At 44.9% G+C, this 16,446-nt stretch overlaps 1 protein-coding gene across 3 annotated transcripts in view; it reads right to left on the bottom strand.

Annotated features, from left to right (window-relative positions):
• ARMC8 (armadillo repeat containing 8) overlaps positions 1 to 16,446 on the bottom strand; it is a 95,014-nt gene that overhangs the window by 21,509 nt on the left and 57,059 nt on the right. For all 3 annotated transcript variants that reach the window (XM_055125187.1, XM_055125186.1, XM_055125188.1), the window contains 3 exons: positions 6,699 to 6,781; positions 6,310 to 6,391; positions 2,637 to 2,723 (listed from right to left, as the gene is read on the bottom strand). In XM_055125187.1, coding sequence (XP_054981162.1) covers positions 2,637 to 2,723; positions 6,310 to 6,391; positions 6,699 to 6,781 — 252 coding nt within the window. The remainder of the gene's footprint in view (positions 1 to 2,636; positions 2,724 to 6,309; positions 6,392 to 6,698; positions 6,782 to 16,446) is intronic.

Raw genomic sequence — 16,446 nt, forward strand, 5'->3', positions numbered from 1 at the left:
GTGCTAGGGATTGAACCAAGGTCAGCTGTAGGCAACGCATGTGCCTTCATCCCTGTACTATCTCCCCATGCGCCTCACCCCTATACTGTGTCTCTTTGTGCCTTCATCCCTGTAATATCTTTTCTTCTTTTTTTAATTTTTTTTTTTTTTTGATTTTTGGGTCACACCTGGCAATACACAAGGGTTACTCCTAGCTTTGCACTCAGGAATTACTCCTGGGTGTAAAAAAAAAAAACCACTTGGTGGTGCTCGGGGGACCATATGGGATGCTGGGAATCGAACCCGGGTCGGCTGCGTGCAAAGCAAACGCCCTATTCTGTGCTATTGCTCCAGACCCCTGTTTTGTTGTTTTTAAAAATTATTTATTATTTTACTTGTTTAGGTTTCACTGACCCTGGCAGTGCTCAGGGGCTACTCCCAGCTCAGTGCTCAGGGAACCAAGCAAGCAACGCTGAGCACCAAGCCCAGGATTCCTGCGTGCAAAGCACGTGCTCTGCTCACAGAGCTCTCCCGTGCCCGGGCAGTGCTGCCTCTGCGAGCCGCCTCCTCAAGCAGAGGTCTTGCTATGCCACCAGCCCTCGGTGTAGGAAGGTTGAAAGATCACTGGTCAGCCACCTGGGTTCTAACTGCCCGTCTGCGGACCAGCAGGACAGGGCCAGTCAGCAGGGCTAAGATGGCCGAAGATTGAACCATTTAAGGCAAGACAGGTGAAATAGCAAAATGGACTCAATTCCCCCGCCCCACAAAAAAAATTTAAAAAGGGGCTGGAGTGATAGCACAGCAGGTAGGGCGTTTGCCTTGTATGTGGCTGATCCGGGTTCGATTCCCAGAATCCTATATGGTCCTTCAAGCACCGCCAGGAGTAATTCCTGAGTGCATGACCAGGAGTTACCCCTGTGCATTGCCAGGTGTGAACCCCCCCCCCAAAAAAAAAAAAGAAATTGAGTCCATTTTATCAAACTACTTCACAACTCAAAAAATATTAAAAAATCATATGAATGGTCTTCTACCTGAGTTCGTCTCCTCTACCCCGTGGATAGTGCACGGACCCCAACCTGATCATCATCAGGCTGAGGCCCCGCCGAGGCCTGACATCGAGTCTACACTCCCTCTGCCTACAGAAATACTCGTAGTCCCGGGACTGGAGAGAACGCTCAGGGCCTGAGGTGCTTGCTCTGCATGTGGCCAACACAGGTTCAATCCTCGGCACCGTAAGGTCTCCTGAGCAGGCCACGAGTGATGTCTGAGCACAAAGTCAGGAATACATCCTGAGCACCCCCAAACCAAACAAAAACCAAAACCACCCTCCTCAAAAACAACAAAACGACGGTCTCTCACTTGTGCCCCCAAATGTCTGCTTATGAGTAACCGTATCTGAGCGTGCACAAAGACATTCCAAGTTACCAAAACCTGCTGGTGTTTGGCCTCGGAGCGCGCATAAAGGGCCAGAGAGCAAGTGCCTGGCAAGGGAGGCACTGAGGACCTTCCCAGCACCACACCCCCCTGGACCACTGGGTGTGAGCCTGGTAGCCCGAAGCACCACTGGGTCCAAGCACTGACCCTTCCAGCCCCGGGCACCCCCTGGGAAACTTCCTCCCAAGCGCCAAGTGTTCTAACGCAGAAAAGAGTCTAGAGAAGCTGGACCACCTTAGCAGACACAAGGATTGTGCTGGAACATCAGCTCACTAGTAGGTGGAGCAGAGTTATTCTATCAGGAAAAATCCAACTCGGAAGGGCTCCCCCTTACTTTATTGAAGTTTATTTTTGCCCTCCTAATAAAGTAATTTATAAATAAAAGTAATTTACAAATAACTTATAAAACACACAAAAGGAGAAAGTATCACTATATAATCCCTCCCCAAACAACTGCCATTGTTATTTAAAAAGGGAAATTTTTTTTTAATGTCAAGAGTAATTGCCTTGAAATGACTTGTAATCCTGGCTTACAAAACTGAGTTTTAATTTATTCTTTAGTAAAAAGCGTCTAATAATAATTCTATCATTATCTCTTACACTGCAGCTGCAGGCGCTTTAGACTGAATTCAAGCTGCAGTGTTCTATTAAATAAGTTGGATATAAGGCTGGAGTGATAGTACAGCGGGTAGGGCATTTGCCTTGCACGCGGCCGACCTGGGTTCAATTCACAGCATCCCATATGGTTCCCTGAGCACTTCCAGGAGTTAATTCCTGAGTGCAGAACCAGGAGTAACCCCTGAGAATCACCGGGTGTGACCCAAAATGCAAAAAGTAAATAAATAAACAAATAAATAAAAATAACAGACGTTAAGTCTTTAAAAAAAAATAGTAAGTTGGATATGTGAGCGACCTAAGGTGAAAAACCTTCAATCTGTCCACTTTCCCCCAAACAATTACAAAGCAGGTTTTATTTATTGGGGGTAGGAGGGTTAGGTTACACACAGCGGTGCCAGGGATCAACCCGGGGCTGGTTGCATGCTAGGGAAACTCTTTAGAGCCTGGGCCATCTCCCTGATCCCTGCCCCCCTCCCCCCTAGACCCACACCAAGCATAGTCAAAGCCCAATTCTCAAACTTTGGTGTCAACTCCTATGAAAACTGTCCGCCTAAGCTCTAGGTAAAGCTCTGTGTAAAGTCTAGAAAGGGAAAAGCAATACTGACCTCTTTGCTTGGAGAAAATTCAAGGAGGAGATTGCATAGCATGGATGACGCTACTACTAGGATTTCATCTGGTGCATTTTGTAAAACCTATAGGACATTAAAGGAAAACAAAGAAAGGGATACTATTAATGACTCTGAGCCAGGGAGGGGAGACCCTAAGACTCTGTGAGAAGACACCAGTTCTCTTCCAGCTGGATTTCTATACTCACGAGAGTTAGGGAAGGTCCATGCGCTGCTACCAGCGTAACATGTACCCAGTGCTCTAACATTACTTAGGCCCCACACACATCCTGCCAGAGAAATTACAGTACTAGTGCCAACATGGGGGTTGTGGCCGGAAAAGGAATATAAGACAAGTCGGAAGTGTCTGATGTGCCATTTGAGGACCTTGGAAGAGAGCAAATGAGCTTACTTGACTTTCTCACATCAGGCTTCTTATGAAAAGACAGGCATGCCCGAGAGGTTCTGAGGCTTCCTGGGGTGTCTCTGGAAGGACTGGCTTGGCCAGCAGCACGGATGGCTCATTTCCTCCGGCTGCTAAGCAAGGCAACATGGGGCACTGGCTCTCGGGAGTGGAATCCCAGTCCTGGTTCCAAACCTCCTTCTTACTAGACGTGTGTGCTTAGGCAAATTTCTTAACGTCTTTGAACACTGGAGTTGAGGAACTGTGGAAACCACCAATCCCTGCCAGGTGGACGTGGGATTACGAGCCACGTGGTGGAGAGCAAGGAAAGCAGCGCGGCACGGCGGCTAGGCATGCAATTGCAGTTTCGGCTCAAACACAGAAGAGGAATGTGAACTCCTGGGCTGGGGAGTGGGGTTAAGAACAGCTCCTGTTTCGTGGGGCTGCTGTCGGAGCACATGGAAAGATTTCAGAACAGTAATGGCACACAGTAATGACCATGGAATTAGGAGTCTTAAAAAGTCATTTATTGCCATTGTTGTTATCAGGCACAGAGATAACAGGTACATAAAAAAAAAAAAACTCATTGCCATGCACACTTGCTCTAAAGACAACACGGCATTACGGTAAATGTTAGTCACCGTCACCAGAACCAGTTCTTTCTGGATTCTCAGAGAAGTCTCACAGATGCCACTTATCTGCAATGTGACCTTCAACTAGGCTAGACTGTTTGTATTTGAAATCAGACAAGATCAGGGGCTGGAGAGATAGCACAGCGGGTAGGGCGTTTGCCTTGCACGCGGCCGACCCAGGTTCAAATCCCAGCATCCCATATGGTCCCCTGAGCACAGCCAGGGGTAATTCCTGAGTGAAAAGCCAGGAGTAACCCCTGTGCATCGCCAGGTGTGACCCAAAAAGCAAAAAAAAAAAAAAAAAAAAAAAAAGAAATCAGACAAGATCAGACTCATGATCCCCAAAGGAATCCAAGGAGCTTTTAGAAATGGACGCACCACACACACACACACACTACACACACACCACACTACACACACACACACACACACACACACACACACACACACACACACACACACACACACACACTATGTTACTGGCCTTCTTCACTATCTTCACTAAATCAAGTCTTACGTTTCCAAGTTAAGAATAAGCAAGAATTACAGAACAGATGTTCTCTTACGTAATGTACTTAAGTCTTTTCTGAACTGTCGGCTAGCTGATGAGAACCATCAGCTGACCCATTCCAGAAGCAGCTCCCGGGAGCACTTCTGTCCGACATTCATTCTGTCCTTCTGAGAGTAACGGTGGCCACTATCTATGATCTCTCAAAGATCCTGACTACATTTTTAGGCTTTAAAGAAATCATCTAGGTACCTACAGTCTCAATGAAACCAAACTGCACTGCACAATATTCATGAAATGTCTGTGAATTAAGAAGAAGAATCATCTTCTAAAATTATACTGCTTAGTATCACTGGCTGACATGAAGAAATGCCTATCAAGACTTTAAAAAGCTGCTACACATGATAATATGGATTATAGAAAATCTGCTTTATAGATTAATATGCTTTTGCTGAGTTTTATTTTTGAATTAAGTAACATTTAATGAGCAACTAAAATAAGAGATTTTTTGACATATTTTAAGCATTTATTTACTCAAATGTGAGGAAAGATAGTATATGAAATTCAGTAGTTGACATCTAGCACTGATATGCCCTCAGATATTCACCAAGACAACAAAAAAAACTATAAGTAAAAATTTTAAATAAACCAACTGCCATTAACAGTTAAAACTATAAAAAATATTAAAATGGGGAAATGAGTAGTAGTCATGCCAACAGACTTTGAACGAAGAGGAAACCTAGACGTAACTGAAATAAATATTGATTTACTACTAAGCTTTTAAAACTAATATACTTTAAATCCTTTTCGATTTCTCCCCCAATTTTTCCTGGTAGAACTAGCTAGACACCACATACCACACTATTCCTGACTCCGACTCATAGGACACAGAATTGAAAATGGCTCCGAAAAAAACATCTGGAAATTTTGGGGTGGGGGGAATAAAGGAAAGCACATGAAAAATCATGCGTAGACAGAATTGATAAATCAAGATAAAATTGCTATGAAAAAGGTCCAAGCTCCGAATAAGCAAGAAAAGTGACAGTAAGATCGCTCAACTGAGAAAACTGTCCTGGGCTCGTCCCACGACCCCTGCTAGGATATGGTCCAGCTCTCCCTGGGCCATCCTCTGGCCCCCTCTAGGATATCGTCCAGCTCTCCCTGGGCCCATCCTCTGGCCCCCACTAGTACATGGTTCAGCTGTCCTCAGGCTCGTCCTGACACACAGCAGGAGCCTCTGTCACTTTTCCTGCCTTCCCCTGCCCCCAAATCCCACTTTTTATACTTCCTAGCAGAAGCCCCTCTGACTTTCTATCACATCACTGTGAACCTGCAGATGGCTGGGGCCAAGAGCTCTAGACTTGAAAAGGAAAAATATCCAGTAACTCTACTGTGCTCAGAGGTCTTCAGAGGAGATATGAGATACAGCAACAAAAAACATACTGGAAGTACTACTGATTAAATGACAGATTGAAGGTCACTTAAAGAAAAAGATGATCTGGTTTGGGGGGTAGAGCGACTGCCCAGAAGGGTGAGGTTCTGGGTTTGATCCCTGGCACTGCAAAGTGGGAGGGGGAGAATGGAAAAAAAAGAAAAGAAAAAGACCAGATTGACCTATAATCATGAAGTACATAGCATTACTAGCAGCAAACATGACACATTCCATATATATTCAGGCTAGATATACTCATACTATCTATATTGAGGTTTACTTCACCCGAGATCCCCACTCCTCTCGCCCAGCTGACCCTCAAGACCTAAGACCAAAGAAGATACTTTACAGTAGAGAAGCAGAAGGAAACAACTGTATTTTAAAATGCCCAGGGACTGATTGCCAAAGGGTTTAGAACAAGTTATGTCTACAAACGGTGGGTTCCTTTCCTTTCGGTAGCTAGAGTATTTATCTGTATCTAAGTCTAACGTGTAATACTAAACAGAGGGACTGGATGGTTGACGTTTTACTTAGTGAAAGAAATCACCCAGTACTTCCGGGTCCACCAGAGGTGCTGGGCTGGGCAGCGAATGACCCATGGACCGGACACCCTGGGAAGGGAGGGAGGGCTGTCGGGTCCTGGCCTCCCGCAGGGCTGAGCGCGGGGACGGGCGAGCCTAGAGACCATGTCCTCTTACCTTCATCAAAGGTTTCCACACAGCGTGATCCTGGAAACTGGTGCGGAGCTGCTGCACAGATCTAGATAAACTGTGCAAACATCTATAAAGAACAATCAAAATTAGCTTCACGGGAAGCCGACACGGCGACTTTTCAATGACACTGCTTGGCATTTCACAATGGCTAATCTACACTTCAGAAATATCGACAGACACGGTTAATGCAACAACTTCAGGGGGCTCTCGGGCTAGTGTCTGGGTAGATAATGTTACACACAGTATGAATTCCACCTGGGCGGATTTCCAAGGAACACTTGGGTTCTGCGCTTACTCAGAGAAGGTCCAGGAAGGCAAGAGGTTAAACACATGGCAAAGGATGTTTATTTATTCAGACCATTGAAGGCTCATACCTGACGGCTGCTAACCGCACCTTGACACTAGACTCAGACAAGCCAGTCACAATTCGGTCCATCATATTCTCAGTCTCAATGATCTGGAGAAAAAGGTTAATGCTGCATAAATAACAACACGAAGAAGACAAACTTCACTGCTTGTAAATGCAAGTATGTTAATGGCCATCAAAATTTTTAATGACTGTTTTTTGTTTTATTTTTAGCAAGCTTTCACTTCTGGACTCATTATTTTGTATAAGTGTGGGGCAATCATCAGAGAGACAGAGTCACCCCCCCATCCCCTACCTCAGAACCGGGCATCTCAACGACAGACACTGGAGATTATAGTTATATATTGTTTACTTAAAACAGTAATTACTGGTGTAAGTGTAGCATAGTCTTGAGAAAAAGTCAAAGCTCTAGCTGAGTTCTCTGTGGGCAGATACCAGAGGGTCCCAGTCCATTCCTCAGCCCTTGGGAAACGGCCTTCGGGTCGCTCACACAGCCAGCCTGTGGCGGCTTTCTTACCAAGCGAACTGAAAGGAATGCAAGTGTTTCACTGCTGCACCGTGGGGAAGTGGTGATGCATGAACCAGCAATACGAGTAACCAGGAGGCTTGAAGAACACTCAGAAAACAAGAGAGCCTTGAGTCAGGGATGGAAACCAAATAAACAGCGTGCAGGGGAAATTCAGTCCCGCCATCCTGGGGATAAGCAGTGCCCTGGAGTAACGCGTGGGGTGTCAGGATGGCAGAGCGGTGTAAGGTGCCAGACTCAAGCTCTCTGCCTTCTGCCGATGCAACTGCCACGTTATTCGCAAAAACAGTTCCGATCTGCCGAGTGACTTCCATGCGCCAGGCGCTGTGGTAGGCGTGTTACCATCTAATTCGACCCTCAGTCTTGCGCTCGTGTTACTCTTCTTCCCAGTGCCATACAAGGAAATTGAAGATTCCAAGGCTAGAACCACTTTGGGCCTGCTGGGGTCACGAACTGAACCAGGCATCTGACACTGGTGCCTAGCTCTTGGAGAAGCCCCCAAGCACTCGAGACGGTCAGTTCCTGCTACATGCGGGGCCAATGTCCTGACTGGGAGAATACTTGGGCTGGCGGGGGGGCGGAGGGGACATGTGGGGGGAACTTGAAAAACAAACCAAACTACAACACAGGAAACCCAGGCGCACGAAATGAAGGGTGTCTGGTGTCTGTATTTTCAGAAGGGCCATGGCTGGGTCAGTGTACAGCAGGCGAGGACCCGGACTCAGAACCGGCGGGGCTGGGCCATCTCAGGATGTTTACGCCAAACAGGGAGAGAAAAGAAACCAAAATTGACAGTGATGAGGAGGCGACTGAGGAAGAGTGTACAGCTGTGGCGGGCAGGGGTGCTAATTTGCAGGTTCGAAAGTGGCTGAAGAAAACTTCCAGTCTAATTCTTCCTCCCCGGGACCAAAGTTATTTTCGTGCTCACTTTTACAAACAACAACCCTATCTGCCTTCTCACCCCTCTCCTGTGCCCACCTACCCTTCTGACCGCCTATACCACGCTGGGAGACAGAGTCCCCTGCACCTTTTCACCACCTCTCATCCCTCCTTCCTGCTTCGGGTCTCCTGAGGTGTGCCCTCTGGCCTCAGTGGTACGCCACCCTCCCCCTCACTCCCCCAGTTTCTCCATGTCACTTTATTTTTGCAGGAACACTATTTGCTGTCTGGCAAAGGAGCAGCAGTTTCTTTTTTTTTTTTTCTTTTTGGGTCACACCCGGTGATGCACAGGGGTTATGACTGGCTTTGCACTCAGGAATTACTCCTGGCGGTGCTCAGGGGACCATATGGGATTCTGGGAATTGAACCCGGGTCGGCCACATGCAAGGCAAATGCCCTACCCGCTGTGCTATCACTCCAGCCCCTCCCCTCGCATCTTTCTAAATAAGTTTCAATAAAACTTTATTGCTTTACCAAAAACAAAACAAAACTACCTGATACAGGTAACTCCCTAAGCCCAAACCCTCAAATTCTTTCCTACTCTTAACCTAAAAACACAGGGAACTCCAACCTTACACTCATCAGTGTATCTTCCTCTTCAAAGTGCTTTCCTCCGAATCGTTTGACTGCACTGGGGAGGTCCTGGTAAGTCAGGTACTAAGTTTGTGTTAATTTTTCACTCCACTTCTTCCTCAGTCTCCAGTCATGTGATTTTGCATTATATTTGTTCCATTACCATGTTGATTCCATTAAATTAAAACATTACTGCTATTTCTTTGGGGCAACAGTAACGTGCTTTCCAAGTTATATAATCTTTTGTGCTAAAAACTCTTGTCATAGCCTGGCTGGTCGCTAATCAAACAGTCATTGTTCACCGAAGAACAGACAGGCCGAATCAAGATTGGCAGCAGGGAAGGAAAGAATTCTCAGGCACTTGATGGCCATGGCTCAATACTGGTATCAAAAAGCTCCTTTCGAGTGCGTGGGAAATTATTTTCACTTAGAACTGAGCAGAGATAACGGGAGAAACAACGGCTTATTGTGGATACAGTAGCTGCATTACTGGGGAATGAGGTGGCGGTGGCCGGGACAGGACACCGGATTTCTCTTCAAGAAGATCTGAGAAATATGATCGACTGGCTCCAGGAGCTTCAGAAACATGCTGTGGACAAGCGAGTGAAGAAGCTTCTAGAGACATTTATCGGCCACATTCAACTAGTGCAGCAAGTCTGCAGAGGGACAGGACGGCGCAGAGACCGCGCAGCACACGGACTTGCTCTGTAATCTTAAACAACTCACCTTATCTCCCCGGGTCTTCAGTGAAATGGGCGAGTTTTTTAATGAGTGAAAGGAAAACCTTTGCCATCAGTGGATGAGTCAGTCATGTTAGTACACCTGGGCAAGACTGTGACTTTCCAGAAAAGCGTGGGAAGCAAGGTATATCAGACAGTGGGGTCTGGGGGTGGGGGTATTGTCCAATCAGAAACCCAAGGAGAGGAGACGGGGAAGTAAACTGGTGGTCAGGGGCATGTGCTCTGCATGTTGCCAGGACCCGAGCTCAAATCCTGGCAACGCATGGACCCCTCACCTCCTCCCTGCACCGGTACCAGCAGATACAGCCCTGGATGCTCCCCGTGCCACGCTGGTGGTTCCGATGGTCCCTGGCACTGAGGCCCAGCAGCTGAGCATCCTCATGCCCGAGCCTCAAACCACCCAGCTCAGTTGGCCAAGTATCCCTGGGAACGGTCCCCGGGCCCCTTTAGCACTGCTTGGGAGACTCCCTCCACCAAACATCTGCCCCCCGTCCCAAAGAAAACTTGAGATGGAACCTGAGAGTTGCAGGGGCAGCCAGTGTCTGCGTGCCCACTTTTATGGACTCAGCCAGGATTTGGGTCCCTGCTGAGTACTGAGCTTGGTTTTACACCTGAAGACACAATGACGAGGGTTAGACAGCTCTTGCTCCCACTGAACTTCCAGTATCGACAACGGAAGTGTGATGAACAGAGGAAGGAGTGGGAGGCACAGACCCTGTGGGCGGGGACACTTCGGCAGGGACAGGGACAGGGTGTAACAAGAATTTGAGGAAGGCTAAGCAGGAAGAGCAGCCATTCTCAAGAACGGGATTTTTACCATCAAGTGGAAAGTGGTCACTGATGGTTTCAACAGAACATACTCGGGCTCAGGCTGTGTAGAAGCCCCTACTGGCCAAGTACTTCGAGAAACGTGCACATAGCCTTGGGCTTGCTTTCAGAAGATAGGTGTGCTATGTCCAGCCTTGGGGATGGACATAGCTATAAGGTGGCAGGCAAACCCTTTCCCTGAGTTAAATATAAAATAGATCCTTTTAGGGATCATTTTCAGACCTTCCCTTATGGCACAAGCTGACTTTTTGAGTTATAAAAATTCCGCAGTAGGAGGCCTGGTTTGCCATGGCACTTGTTAGGGTGGGATTCTAGCAATGACTGTGCCATTAAACCCAAGAAACAGAGAAGACTTGGAAATGAACTGTGCTCATCAAAAGAGGTGACCATCTAAGTTCTAAGTGGATGAGGCATGAAATCCTGAAAGGAGAGTTAAAGCAGCAGGGATGAGGGGGCTGAGCAGGGTGCGGTACCAGGATGCCAGGAAGAAAGGGCAGGTCTGGCCTGGAGAAAACATCTACAGCAGAGACTGATAGGCCCCTGTGGGATGTGGATGACAGTGAGGAAATCTTGTGTCAGTGCACACGGGTGCCATGCACACGCCTGGACTTTTCCTACTAGGAAGGAACCCATGAACACAAAGTCTGATGTCGATGAAATCAAGAGACTGGTTTTGGAGAAGGCTGAGGAAGAGAGGGTTTTCATGTAACAACGCATATACTAAAGTGAAAGAAGCAAATACGACCAGCGTAGCTGATGGAAGAAGTGGGATCAACAGCCTGGGAGTGAATCCATTCTAAAATACAGAAAACTAACTTCCCAGATTTTAGAATCAGTGACCACACTGATTTTGCCATGGAATCTTTTACAAAAGAAAAGCATGCCAACTAGATTGTGGGAATGCTTCTAAGGATACTTCTAATTTCTGAGCATATTCTTATACCCCTTCCCCTGAGTTAAAGGGACTAAAATGAAACGATCAATCAAAACCCCCAACTACTTGAATCCAGCAGAGTGGCTCCAGTGCTTGCTCCGTGCAGGATCAAGCGGGACCCCAGTTTTCTTACTACAATCTACGGAACGGCGTTAACGGCAGCAGGCGGAGACACTGGAGAAGAACTAAACTCATCTGCAGTGTTTGACTTCGACTGAACAATGGTGAAATCTGAGGGGGCCTTAGAAATAAATTCTCCTAACTTCTTTAGCTGATCAATGAGGCCCCTGCAGTTCAGAAAGATCGAGTCCAGGTTCTCTAGGTAAAGTGGGGCAGAGCTGGGGCTCCAGCATGTTTTGGTAACCCCATTTGTGGAGTCTTCTGTCTGTCTATACTCACTGTGCGTAAGGATGAAATCTGGGCTTACACTTACTAACTAAACTTTGAAAACAGGAGAAAAAGAGACTCTGAGAAAGTTACCTGACTCCATCTGGGTCCAAAAAAGGTCAGGGTAGAGCATGAGCTAAAGACCACTCATTAAGTGAACTGACAAGGCGAGGAGACAGAATTCACGTCTTGAGAGAGAAACCGAAGAACCAATTACTCTGAGGTGATGGGTGGGAGCACACAGATGCCAGAGGATGCAGATCAGTAAAGATATAGGTACGTCAAGAAAAAACTGAAGATACCACACCAGCAGGTTCTGCAGGTGTTCTCAATCACATGACCCGACTCCTGCGCCTGAGCAGAGACTCGGGTGGAGTGACATCTCACTGTCCTCGGCCACAAGTCCCATCCGCTCTGGAGAAGAAAGGCTGCTTCTCCGGTTCTCCGAGCCAGAGTGAATCGTACGTAATAGGCTACTAGTGCAAGGTTTTCTGGCACTTTCCTTTACTTTCAAAATACAGGACAATTTTTACCATGGGGGGTGGAGCTCTTCTTACTAAAATACAGTTTCTTCTAGAAACAGTCACTGATCAACAAATATCATATGCAGGAAGTCTCAGATACATTTTATGAAGTTTTTCTTTCCTTCTCTCATTCGACCATAGCTATCCCTGCTGACATTTGGACCAAATTCTCAACCTCACCACCCCGAGAGGCAGAGCTTGAAGGAAACAAATGTCAGAACAAAACATCACAGTTGATCTGCAAGGTCCCCCTCTGGTCCTGCCCCTTAGAGACTCCCACGCAGACTCAGCACCAACCTCTTCACAGCAGGGATGGAGGAGAAAAAAAAAAAGAGGGTTTCTGGGCAGGTCCCATCTCGAGCTTCTTTATCTAATTCTTGCTTTCATGCCTCTGTAAGTATTTTGTACTTTCTACCTCAGGATTCTTTTACCTTCTTGGAAAAGTTTTCACGAAAAACTTTCACTTCTGTTTAATGTTTAGAGGAAAACACTCAAAATTCTAAGCTTTTCTACATTTCGAGAAACAGGAATGTTTTTGTCTTGGCTCTCTTCTCCCCCTATAACCCAAGACTATCAACACTCAGAAATACTTACAATGTCTAAAAATAGAGCAACACTTCTGCTATTAAAAACATTTATCTGTCTAAAGGAATCAAATTTTTAAGTTAAAAGGGCGGAGTGGAGCATAAATGAAGAATGATTTTAACACAAAAATTAAAATTCTTATTTGTTACTATTCAGACAGCAGAACTAGGAACCGCACCACCGTTTTTTACTATTTTCCACTGTGGGAATCTAAACCAGGCAGTACCCAGGAATTTTGCAACCCAATAATTTTTGCAGCACTCTATAGACAAGGCGTGCCCACGAGTCTGAGCTGTCGGGTTGCCTGGCTGCATTTTAATGTCCAAACATAGAGTCCACCCAGTGAACATAAGCAGGGCATCTATTACTATATGCCAGATACCTCTTTTATAGAGCTTGCACTTAAGTTATGAATATTATAGCTTGATGAAAGAATAGCTGTTAAAAGACGATCCAAGCTTTTCAAACTGTTATTCAAGTTGAAATTGGTATCTTAGGGAAGCTGTCTACCAAAAAACATGCCAAATACACACCTCTATGATAGCATTACCTCTGGAGGTCTCCTTTCTAGAACGTTCATTTATCATACAATCCATGCTCTTAGAATAACATTTTCAGGGCTGGGAGACAGCAGAGCAGTTAAGATAAATGTTGATCCAGGTCTGATCGCTGGCACCACATGCCCTCCCAAGCTCAGTGGGTGTAACTCTGGAGTTCTTAAGAATCACTGGATGTGACCCTGGACCACTTTGCATTGCTGAGGTGGCCCTGGTGGTTCCATGGCACTACTGACCATGACTGCATCCATTGGCCCTAGTGTTGAAACCCCTGGCCAGTGGGCCAAGTATAGCCAGGAGTGGCCCCCGGACCCTTGAGCACTGCTTGGAACACACCTCCTCCAAATTTTTTTTTTTTCAAATGCAGAAGGAAGACAGTCTTGGAGACCCCTTATCCACGAACACTTCTGAAATGACTGATGTTAGTATTATGGAAGAAGGTGGAAAGCTTTCAAATACACATCATAGGAGATGGATTTTTCTAGACTCATCTACTTTCTAGACTCATCTAGGATATTTCAGATGCAGTCAAAAGTTAATCTTATGAGAGGGTACATAAATTATGGCAAACTGGTTTCCAATGTAAATCAACTTTCGTATTCACTTATGAGGTCCTGAAATAATTACATAGCAATGGATTGTCTCATCTTTATATTCCCTTTAAATTGTAAGCTCCCCGAAAGTACACAAGAGTCCTCTGCTTTTTTCCTGGACACACAGGACTAGATCATCAAAACCAATTAGAGTATCTCATTGCCCACTGTTCTGCCAACAACTATAAAGAAGCCCCCCCACCCCCTCTTTTTTGTTGTTGTTGTTGTTGTTTTGCTTTTTGGGCCACACTCAGCAATGCTCAAGGGTTACTCCTGGTTCTGCACTCAGGAATTACTCCTGGCGGTGCTTGGGGGACCATATGGGATGCTGGGGATTGAACAGTCGGCGAAGTGCAAGGCAAATGCCCTATCCGCTGTACTATCTCCCCAGCCCCAAGAAAAAACTCTTTTTTATCTGAATCTGATGCTCTGGAACTAATAAATACCAATGATTAAGTTCTATCAATTTATAACACTTCCCTCTGTAACCATTTCAGACTATAATAAAACTTCCTGTCATTCCAGATCAGAATCTGGCTCTAGCACTGAACTTTACCTAAGTTACTTGATAGTTAAGGGTATAGTCCTGAGTCAGAGAAGCTAGAAACGATTAGGTGCTGCCACTCACTAGGCTGAGAAGTTTTGCTTATTTCCTCACCTGCAACATCAGACTTCAAACTCAAGAGTCAACTAATGATTAGGACTGTTCCCTACACATAACAACTGCTAAATAAGTGGCAGCAGCTGGGTTAAATTCAGTTTCCCAAACAGATGATCATGTATTATATGCTTTTTGCATGCTTCTCTTCCAATATATGTGGCAAAAATGAATAAGTATTTGCTTGGTAAATAAACAATCTTCATTTTTCCTCTTTGGCATGGTGGAAGATTTATTCAAGAAACTCTGCTAAGCAATACACAGAGTCTAATAACATTTTCTACCATAACCAAAAACCACAGTTATTATCCAATTAGTGTCAGGCCTGTGACAAGTCCAAATCATTCCAGCAAAGGAACTGATGTGTAGGAAAATATCGAGCTGACAATGTTACAGTGTCACTTGGTAATGCTGCTCTTTTGGGAGGTGAGACATCTGGCTTTCTCTCTCCAAGCTTTACTATGATTCTATTTCTTTCTACAATCCAGTACAAAGCGGCAGATGGCAATGTAACTTTTCACCACACTAGTTTATAATAGCTTCTACTTAGTTATGCAGTATTAATACAGGGAGAACAAAATTCTCCTGGTAACGGTCAGCCAATAGATATTTTAGGCTTACTGCATCAAAATGAATGTCTGTCACCAACTAGTCATTCACTGTTAAGTGTTTTATTTCAACAAACCTTTATGGAGAGTTTGTCAATGAAACCTTAATAAAGCTGGCAAAAATGAGAAAAAAGAATCCGTAAGGACACAAATTTGAATTTAATTTACTTTTCAAATTTTAAAAAGCACTCTTTCTTTTTTGGCATTATTTCTTATTCCTAGCCAATTAATATGCAAAGTACATTCTTAGTTCACAGCATTACCATGTGGGTATTAAGTTCCCAGAAGAGGTATTTTCCAGCAGGAAAGAGCGCAGCAAAGGGTCTGCTTTTTCATCACAAAATATTTTTTCAGTTCCGCTTCTCAACAAAAACCCTGTCCTAAACATTTCATTATTCAATAAAAAATTCAACTAACTAATCTTAACTCTACAGATCTAATAAGTATTTTAGTTCATTTCTCTGCCTATATCTATCTTTATCAGATGATAAACTAACAAAATAGCCAACCTGTACACAGTACTTAAAACAATACAATTCGAACCATAGGAGCTGATTTTCACAAACACCCCCGTGATGTGCTGCGCTTTAGCACTCCCAAGTCTGCTTCTTTTGGAATGTGGAAGGGCAAAGGTCTCAGCCCTGTAGACAAGTGGAGGAACCTGGTCCTGTCATCATTAGCTCTTTGAAAATACTTACCATCATGAGCAGATGCTGCAGAGTTCACAAAAAATTCTTTGTAGCGTAGCTTATTGAGCTATAGATTAGGTCAAGGAATTCTTAGTTTTCAAGGAGTTTGTTCTTACTCAGTATCGGAGCCAAGTCCTAAAGACCACGCAAGTCCATTATAGACCTTGTAAATATTCAACGGCATCTGTTTCAACACGCAGGATAAGGCCTAGAAACAGTTCCTGCATCTGCCTGATTCTCTGGCAGAGACAAGTACAGAATTGCAAACACTTTGCCTTTTAAAATGTCCACTTAGAATGAATGAACTTTGGAAAGTACTTAAAAATATAAATTCATGCTGTAATAGACTGTTATACAGAAGACCAACCAATAACAAAACTGAGCTATGAGACGGGGTGAAAATTTTCATAGTGAAATGCACATTTTTGAGAAAGCAAAAAGATGAAAAATGTATCTAAATTTATAAAGATGGTTTATGTTCTTAAAATATGCAAGAACTTGTTCAAATTTGAACACAAATTTGGAATACGGTTTCATATAAGCCATTATTCTTTTAAAAACAACATCCAAGACAATCATAAACTAAGATAGCAAAAGTTCTCAGCAACTCTATT

Source organism: Sorex araneus, chromosome 2 (assembly GCF_027595985.1).
Source record: "Sorex araneus isolate mSorAra2 chromosome 2, mSorAra2.pri, whole genome shotgun sequence".
Taxonomy (NCBI): Eukaryota; Metazoa; Chordata; class Mammalia; order Eulipotyphla; family Soricidae; genus Sorex; species Sorex araneus.